The 9,420-nt window shown below is 39.4% G+C and overlaps 1 protein-coding gene across 1 annotated transcript in view; it reads left to right on the top strand.

Annotated features, from left to right (window-relative positions):
- The first annotated feature begins 484 nt into the window (after nt 1–484).
- Nucleotides 485–9,420, top strand: part of PIP4P2 (phosphatidylinositol-4,5-bisphosphate 4-phosphatase 2) — an 85,213-nt gene continuing 76,277 nt past the window's right edge. Inside the window, exon 1 of the mRNA XM_059043479.2 lies at nt 485–797. Within this exon, the coding sequence (XP_058899462.1) occupies nt 692–797 (106 nt within the window). The 5' untranslated portion in view covers nt 485–691. The remainder of the gene's footprint in view (nt 798–9,420) is intronic.

The following is a 9,420-nucleotide window of genomic DNA, read 5'->3' as shown; positions in this document are numbered from 1 at the left end:
AACAAGAAAAAGCAGGAAATGGCACTGCTCATACAAAAATCTATTTCCTCTTAGACAACAGACGTTGAAAAATGATTTCCTAACAAAAGCAGCAGCCCTCGAGAAGGAATTGATAACCCTAGGAATAAGTTTTCTTTATATAATTGCTGCAAAGTTTGACAGCAAAGAACCTCTCTTCCTCCCTTGAGTTAAACTTGGATTTGTGATTGCTGTAGTTTTCCAGTAATCAAGCCACAGGCCTTTTGCCCCCTTTCAGGCTGCTCTTTACTCTTCTTTTTCCTTAGTTAAGGAAATGTGAAGTACAAAGAAGAAGGAGTTGTAACCCCACCCTCCCACTTACCTCCTCTCTGCTTTCGGTTACTTGGCACCTTCCCTTCCCAGCGTTTCCCAGTCAGCCCTACTATGTTCCCAAGGCTCCTGCTCCTCCCATTCTCCCCTCCCCCAGCTCTCCCGGGCCCTTTCTTTTTTTTTTTTCTTCATCCGCTCCCCTCCCCTAGGCGTGCTTCCCAGCGCGCTTCCCTTCCCCGCCTCTCGATCCCGCATCCCCCCTCCCTGCCCGCCTCCTACCTTGTGACACATCCCGGGTCCTCCCGGAGGCGGCTGCAGCGGCAGTAGCACTAACAGCGCCTCCAACCGGAGCCGCAAACCCAGACTCAGCCTCCACCCCGGCCCCGGCGCCACTGCTGCAGTCATGGCTGCTGATGGGGTGGACGAACGCTCGCCTCTGCTCTCCGCATCCCATTCTGGAAATGTCACTCCCACGGCCCCTCCATACTTACAAGAAAGCAGCCCCAGAGGTAAGGCCAGCATAGATCTTTCTACTTTGTAAGAAAAAGCCTAGGATGTAAAGACCAGGGAGCTCTGAGGCGGAGGCCAGCCTCTCACTTGGGCTGGGAGAGAGGGATGCTGACTGTGCCTTCTGAAGCAGAGCCTGCCTGCCTGAAAGCTTCACCGCAGGGCTTTCTCGTGGTGTAGTGGGGGGTGTGTGAGTGTGTGCGTGTGTGTGTATTTCGCCACTTCTTACCCACGGGTATGGGATGTGTGTGTGTGCTGTGTGCACCCTGTCTTATCCACTGCTGTTGGGGTGTGTGTGTGTGTGTGTGTTTGTGTGTGTGTGTGTGTGTTTGTGTGTGTGTGTGTGTGTGTATTTCACCACTTCTGACCCAGGGGTACAGGATGTGACATGAATTTCCCAGGTTGGGCTTTGCTGTTTTAGAGCAGCTCTTAAGTGCAGCTGCATGGTTGTGCAAATCTTCACAGTCATTCACAAATTCTTTCAGGTTGCTGAGAAACCAGGAGTACTGCTCACCTTGGCATCTGTCCTTGAAAGGTCTTAGCTGGAAAAATATGCATTTTCCTACCATTCACCCACCAGTGCTCTGTTCAATCATGGAATTGCCTTAGCAAAAGGAGAAGAGTTAATCAATATTCCTAACATGTCTGAAATCTCTGCCCTTCCTTATTGCTTCTACTTGTAAGGAGTATGTGTTAGTTTTAGTGGTAAATGAGGAGGAATAGAAGAGAAGACGGAATATTTTTGATGCATATCTGAGTGAGATTGAAATTGACTTTTAAAAGTAACCCAAGTTAATAAAATAAATATTTCTATTTATTTCTCTTTGTAAGATGGAATCAAGAAAAATTTGATGGCAATGGGGTCTGAAGAAAGAAGGGGGAAATCTATTTACCAAATTATTCAATTTATTCCAAGATCTATCCTTGTTCTAAGCCTTTTAGTTGATTCCTATAGTAGAAATAAGGCGGAGTCAGTAGTTATAGAAAATGGAAGGCAAGACTTTAGAAAACCACTTAGAGTAGTGAAAAGATTGGTCAAATATGGCACTTGCAAATGTAGGTTAAGTGCATCTCTCCTTTTTGGCTGAATGTGAGACATTTAAAAACTCAAGGAGGCAAACATTAATGCCTTTGAAAATGTGGGTGGGTCCTGTTTCCTGTAACACAACTTTTTCTACGTTCAAGTCTGGAATTGGAGCAGCTGTAGAGCAGGTCGAACTTGTCAAGTATTTAAAATTTCCATTTAATACTTTATAACTTGAAAAGCAACAATCTAGATCTTAATCCACAGTTAACAAGAAGCAGGACAAAGGAAAAGGATGCTTAGCTGTGAATAATTTAGTGTGATTAATGAGTTGAGAAATAAGGTGCAGAATGGTACAGATACCCATAGAAAACCCACAAGTCATGTTTTCTTTTTTTTTAACATCTTTATTTGAGTATAACTGTTTTACAATAGTGTGTTAGTTTCTCCTTTACAACAAAGTGAATCAGTTATACATATACATATGTTCCCATATCTCTTCCCTCTTGCATCACCCTCCCTCCCACCTTCCCTATCCCACCCCTCTAGGTGGTCACAAAGCACAGAGGTGAACTCCCTGTGCTATGTGGCAGCTTCCCACTAGCTATCTAATTTACATTTGGTAGTGTGTATATGTCCCTGCCACTCTCTCACATCGTCACCGCTTACCCTTCCCCCTCCCCATATCCTCAAGTCCATGCTCTAGTAGGTCTGTGTTTTATTCCTGTACTACTTCTAATCTCTTCATGACATTTTTTTTTCTTAGATTCCATATATATGTGTTAGCATACGGTATTTGTTTTTCTCCTTCTGACTTACTTCACTCTGTATGACAGACTCCAGGTCTATCTACCTCATTACAAATAACTCATTTTCATTTCTTTTTATGGCTGAGTAATATTCCATTGTATATATGTGCCACATCTTCTTTATCCATTCATCTGTTGATGGACATTTAGGTTGCTTCCATGTCCTGGCTGTCGTAAATAGAGCTGCAATAAACATTTTGGTACACACAAGTCATGTTTGTTGGTCAGCATTAAACACGTGTCAGAGGACACCGCTTGAGGGAATTTCCTTAAAAGGCAAATTTGATGTTAATGTGTTTACTGTTATCTAAACTGTATGGTCTACAACAGGTTTAAACACTTAAATTATCCCACAAAAATGGTCATACTCACAGACCTGCTTGTAGACTTCTTTATCATTTGCCAAATAGTTGTTATTCTGATAAGACTTCTCAAAGCACAAAATACGGTACGTTTCAGTTCAGCTACTAAGAAAAAGAACTTTCATTCCAGAAAACTTTTACCAAAGAAATTCAATGTGTTATAAAACAAAATTCAACTGAGTACATTTTAAAGATCTTATTGGCTTTATTTAGTGATTCATGAATCAGGCAGAATCCCGCCTAGCAGATAAAAAGTAGCTCTAAGGAACTGTACAAAATTAAAGACTCATATAGGCAGAAGGGAGTGGGACAAGGAAGTTATGCCAGCAAAATGTGGATTGGTTGTGGCAAGGTCACTTTTCTTTAGGGGATGGCAGGGGCCTATCAGGCATATGACCTCACTAGTGCTGATCAGGAGATTCCTGATTGATTGGGTTAAGAGTCCATTTCTGAGAGAGGCATAAGTGACTCCATTTTGGGCCTGTTGTCTTGTTTGTAACAATTTTTTAGCAAAAAGCTCTTTCTGCCTATTGTAGAACAATTTTTATTTCTTAACTCGTGAATGAGACAGGTTAGATAATTAGAAACACTAATTTCATATGGCATAATACCTAGGAAGCAAGAAGCATAAATGAGAAGTAAAAGGCGTTTTTTTTTTTCATTTTTGACAAAATATCTTTTTTTAATAAATAACAAATAAGAATCTTGATAAATATTTTGAGTAGATACACAAGATCTGATTCTAGAAGAACAGTGCTAATTACTCATTCAGTAATTCATCGGGTGGGACCACATACCAGAGACTGCTCCAGGTAAACAAGAGTAACCCAAATCCATGCCCTCATGGAACATGAGGAGAAAGAATAAGTAAAGACATGGTTGAATCATTTCAGACTGTAAGAAGCAGTCTGTCACTAGACTAAATATTTTCAGTAGTTGACAACAGTAGAGTTGAAGCTTGGGATTCAAAAGACCAGAAATAGAATGTACTTTTTGGTAAAGAACTTTGGTTTATGATAATTATCATCTATAATTACCCAGACATTAAAAATGTTTGTAGAAGTGGTTAATAGCCATAACTGGTGACTATTTTCTCCAATTCAACCCTTCGCTATTTGTGTAACCTTCTAAGAACAGGAATGTGAGATCCCACCCCAAGATGATATATTCCATTTCAAATTGAAAGTTGATGGAGTGTTTATTTATAGACAAGTTATCGATATTGTAGTGGGGGAGCAGTTAGTATTTTGCATCTGGTTTCATTTGTGTAACAAATCCTCCTGGGTTTCTAAGTGGAATGCTTCTAGTGGTCTTTGCTGTTAGTACTGGATTCCTGCATAGAGTAGGAGGACATCACCTCTCCTGTGCTTACAGTGCCCCATTTGGTATATTTGTCAGCTTTTGTTAAATCATAGAAATTAAAATCAAAGAGAGTTTTAGGCTCATTTGAAAGGAGGTTGGAAAAAATACCACAAAACATACAATTTGGCTATATTTGTTTGCTTTCTTTATACATCTGCTAATTTTATAGGTAGGATGTGGCAAATGAATATGACTTCTAAATTTATGAGACGTCATCTGTGAAAAATGGTTTATATTTGGGTTGTCTAATTATGTATTGAATATGGGAATGTGATTATCTACTTCACTATAATTCTATAGGGAAAAGAGTACTTTGTTATACAGAGATAGTTTCATTTGCTTAGTTTGTTTCTGTTATTCATTCAGCAAATAAATATTGGAGTGCTAGCCAAGCTCTGTGGTAAGAAGGGAAAGACAGACATGGCTCCTCTTCCAGTCTAGTGGGGGATATTGAAACATAAATTACATAATCATTCAAACAAATGCAAAAGTGCAGTGGGGATGAGGACAGTGCTAAAAATATATCCAGTGCCATGAGAGTATATAATGAAAATATTTAACCTGGTCAGGAAAGTCTTTCCTGAGATTTGATTTAGCTCTGAAAGCTGAGCAGTAGTTAACTTGGCAAGGAGGGGATTAGAGCACTCTTAGCAAAAAAGAAAATGTATGTGCAAAAGCCTTTAGCAGGATAGAGTATGGTAAGTACTAGGAACTGAAAGAAGGCCAGTGTGGTGAAAGTAGAAACAGCAATAGGGAATGTGCTGCAAAATGGGAGTGGAGAGGTTGGTATGGTTCATATTCTCTAGAGACTCTCCTTAGAACTATGGTTTTTGATATTCAAGTCCTTAGATAGTTCTTCTCCTTGAATCTGGGCTGACATTGTGATTGATTTTGGCCTACAGAATAAGGTAATAGAGAGCTGAATGACTTTGGAGACCAGGTCACAAGAGGTCTTGCAGTTTTTGCCTTGGTGTCTTATAAAGTACACTCTGAGGAAAGTAACTTATATAAGAATTTGAATATCCTGAGACTGCCATGCTTTGAGGAGCCCTTAACTAGCCACCTGCAGAGGCAATATGGAGAGAGGGATGCCTGACCAGCCCTCAAACATGTGAGTGAAGAAGCCATCTTGGATGCCCATTTGAGCCTTCAGATGACTCCAAGCCAAGCCAAATTCTTACTGCACCTGCATGACAGATTCTAGGTGATTAACATCCCAACTGAGTCTGAACAATCTACAGAATCATGAAAGCTAATATTAAATTGTTGTATTAGGCCCTAAGTTTTTGGGTGATTTGTTCTGCAGCAACAGATGACCAGAACAGTAAGTACTAATCAGTGCATGCAGGGATGATTGGTCATGTTGAAGAATTTTACCTTAAGCAAAGGGATGATCTGGTTAGATCTTTTATTATTTTTTAATTATCTATGGATTAGAGAATGAATTAGAGAAGGGCCAGAGTAGATGAGGATAGATGACTTTGAGTGGCTACTATAATGATTTGGACAAATCTGATAAACTGTGATGATAACTTGTACTCAGGTGGTGGTAGAAATTGAGAGATAAGTAGATGCTAGGAATTACTGAAGAGGGGTTGATGATAGATTGAATGTAGGAATGAGAGGGAGATGGAAAGGATATTTCCTAGATTTCTGGCTTCTACAACTTGGTGTGATTGCCTACACTGAGGCAAAACACCAGAAGAAGACCAGGTTTTGTAGAATACAGATCATGAGCTTAGTTTTAAACATGATACTTTTAAGGTGCTTTCAAATATCCAAGAAAGATAGGCAATTGGATTTACAGGTGTAGGGCTAAGAAATGAGATCTGGGCTGAAAATATAAAATGTGTTATTTACATATTGATGATAGCCAAATACATGGATCTTGATTTAGAGTTTCCCAAAGCCCCAACAGTGTGCCACGGAATGTAACGAGATAGAACATACATGTGTTAAGATATGGGTTATCCTGAGTCCTTGGAGTAGCAGAAGGCTTTAGTCCAGTGGCCTCCATCTCTGAGTAGCTATACAAATATTGTTGTTTTCTCTGTGTACCAAAATGTGAAAAAGTTTGGGAAGCTTTATATGAGACCACTCAGGGAGAAAGAATAACATAAAAGGAAGAGAGAGCCTAGGACAAAGCTTTGAGAAACTCCCAAATTTAATGAGCAGTCAGATTAAGAAGAGCCTGCACAAAGGCTGATAAGTATCTTCCAGCGAGGTAGGATGAAAGCCAGGGGACTCTAATATCACAGAATCAAGGGGAAGAAAACACTTCGAGAAAGGGGTGGTCAAACATGTCAAAAGCTACAAGAAAGAGCAAATAGATAAGGTCTAAAAAAATGTCATTTGAACTTAGTGCCATAGAGGTATTAGTGACCTTAGTGAGAGTTTGTTTAGAAGAGGCAGGATGGGTGGGGGTGGGGGTAGTGGTGTGATGAACTGGGAGATTGAGATTGACATATATACACTAATATGTATAAAATGGATAACTAGTAAGAACCTGCTGTATAAAAAAATAAATAAAATAAAATTCAAAATTCAAAAAAAGATATGTTTATATTCAAGTCCTTTTTAAAGAATGAAGAACGGTTCATTTCCATCTAATGTGCATTATATTTTAATTGTAAAATTACCTCAAAGCAACTTGACTTCAATGAAGAGTTAATATTCCTTTATTCTGAAACACACTTAGATTTCCTATGAAACATAATTGCATTTTAGAAGGCATTGCCATTTCCTTTTCACCTTGTTTCACTTTAAAAAGTGTGTAAATTCGAAGTTACTTGAGGAAATGTTTTCAGTGACTAGAAAATAAATTGACTCCTGGTTTGAGAGATAAGTTATTTCATATGAACTTTTGTACTTCTTACTTAGAAATTGTACAATAAATAAAGTATATTTTTACTGATCCTCTACCTGAAGAAATCTAAAGTTAAAAATGGTGCCTTACTTTAAAGTGAGGCAAAGTTTTATTTCACTTGGAACTATGTTCTACACTAGACTAGAGTTTTACTAGGCACTAGAGTGTCTTGGTTCAGGCTGTTATAACAGAATACCATGGACTGGGTGGCTTAAACAGCAAACATTTACTTCTCACAGTTCTGGAGTCTGGGATGTCCAGGATGGAGGTGCCAGCAGATTTGGTCAGACCCCAACCTGTCCTTGTATCCTCATGTGGCAGAAGGAGGGCAGGAGAGCTCTTCTGGGTTCTTTTCATAAGAGCACTAATCTCATTCATGATGTCTCCACTCTCATGACCTAATTACCTCCCAAAGATCCCACCTCCTAATACCATCACATTGGGGGGTTAGGATTCAACATATGAATTTTGAGGGGGCACAACACTCAGTCCATTGCACCGAGTTAGAGTCCTTGAATCTATTTGGGCAGTCTTTTAAATTTCAGAACCTCCTTGCATCCTTGCAGAGTTTAAGGTTGGCTGTGGACCTGCAGGAAGAGATGATGGAGACCCAGAGACCCGCACTATATGCACAACCAACTGTAAGATTAAATTAAATTCTCATTTTATCAATATTTGCCAAGGTTTCTGAAACCCACTAGAAACCAGTTTGTCACAATGAGTGGAAAAAGATGCAGCATATTTGAGAGCAGCTACCTGAAGCTCCATGAAGGTCCCAATATGGGTGTGGATCTGCTGTGAACCTGAGAAAGTAGGGAAGCTTGATATTGTGCTGTGTGCTAAAGCTGATGCTCCATTTAAGGGAGTTTTTTTTCAAAATGGTTCTTTTTTGTTTGTTTTTTACTGAAGTACAAATGGTTTACAATGTTGTTTCAGGTGTACAGCCAAGTGATTCAGTTATACTATATATATATACATATATATATATATATGTATATATATATAGTCTTTTTAAGATTATTTTCCATTATAGTTTATTACAAGATATTGAATATAGTCCCCTGTGCTGTACAGTAGATCCTTGTTGTACAAAATGGTACTTGAATCAAAATCTCCTTCAGTGAGACCACATCCTTATGAAGGGAAAATAGAGCCCAAATGTTGCTGAAGTACATCTGCTTCCAGTTTTCCAATATTATGGCAAGCCCATTTCCTATTATAATCCTTTTCTGTTATTCAGCAGGCATCAAGCTCTATGATTCTTTTGTTCTATTTTATAATGCCCACATTTCCTCCTGGCTCTACAAAACACCTTTAAAACATTAATCAAGAAATGTTTCACTCAGTCAGTTATCATTTCAAATATTTGAGCACCTGTTATACTGTTCCAGATGACAGGGAGCTTACATTTCAGTGAGAGATACATTTGGTAAGGATTATAACTCCAGAGAGTGAAGAGAATAAAGCAGGGCATGAGGATAGAGTAAATGGTGGTGTGGGGAGTATTTCAGGTAGTGTGTTCAGAAAAGATATCTCAGAGATGACAATTGCTCAGAGACGTGAAAAATGAGTCAGAATCAGCTGTTGGAAGATTTAGGGAGGAGTGTGTCAGGCAGCTGGAACAACGGGCACAAAACATGCTGTTATAAAACAAGGAGGACAGTTGTTTAGAGTGTGGTGACTTAGGGGAGTGTGGTAGAAGAAGTTAGAGGACTAGACTAGGAAGTCCAGGAGAGCTTTGTCAACTGAAAAAAATGCACAATGTGAGAGTTATGAGTTAAGTTTTATTTGGGGCAAAATGAGAAATATAGGCTGGGAGACAACCCCTCAGATACCTCTGAGGAACTGTTCCAAAGAGGTAAGGTGGGAGGTCAGTATATATGTGATTTTAGTGAAAGGGGTATACATGCAATCAAGCACACATTTTGGCAGAAGGTTGCTGCTAGACATGAGGAGCAGATGTCTCCTTTAATGATTTTAGTGCTTTTCTAGGTATGAGAAGAAGCAAGAAATTGGGCTCATAATATCTTCTCCTGAAAAATACCTAACTCTCTGAAGGCCTTTCTGCCAGTTTTTCCCAGGGAACATAGTGCCTCATTCCTGATCTCCGCCGTGAACTCCTTTCAGGGTGTGTTGAAGGTCAGCAACTGCGGTGGCTAGTACTTCATCCTTGTAGAGGCAGATGGCAGGTGAAAAGTTTTA

This window comes from Kogia breviceps, chromosome 17 (assembly GCF_026419965.1).
Source record: "Kogia breviceps isolate mKogBre1 chromosome 17, mKogBre1 haplotype 1, whole genome shotgun sequence".
NCBI classification, from domain to species: domain Eukaryota; kingdom Metazoa; phylum Chordata; class Mammalia; order Artiodactyla; family Physeteridae; genus Kogia; species Kogia breviceps.
Note: the sequence above shows the minus strand (reverse complement) of the source record. Positions and strands in the feature narration are given on the sequence as shown.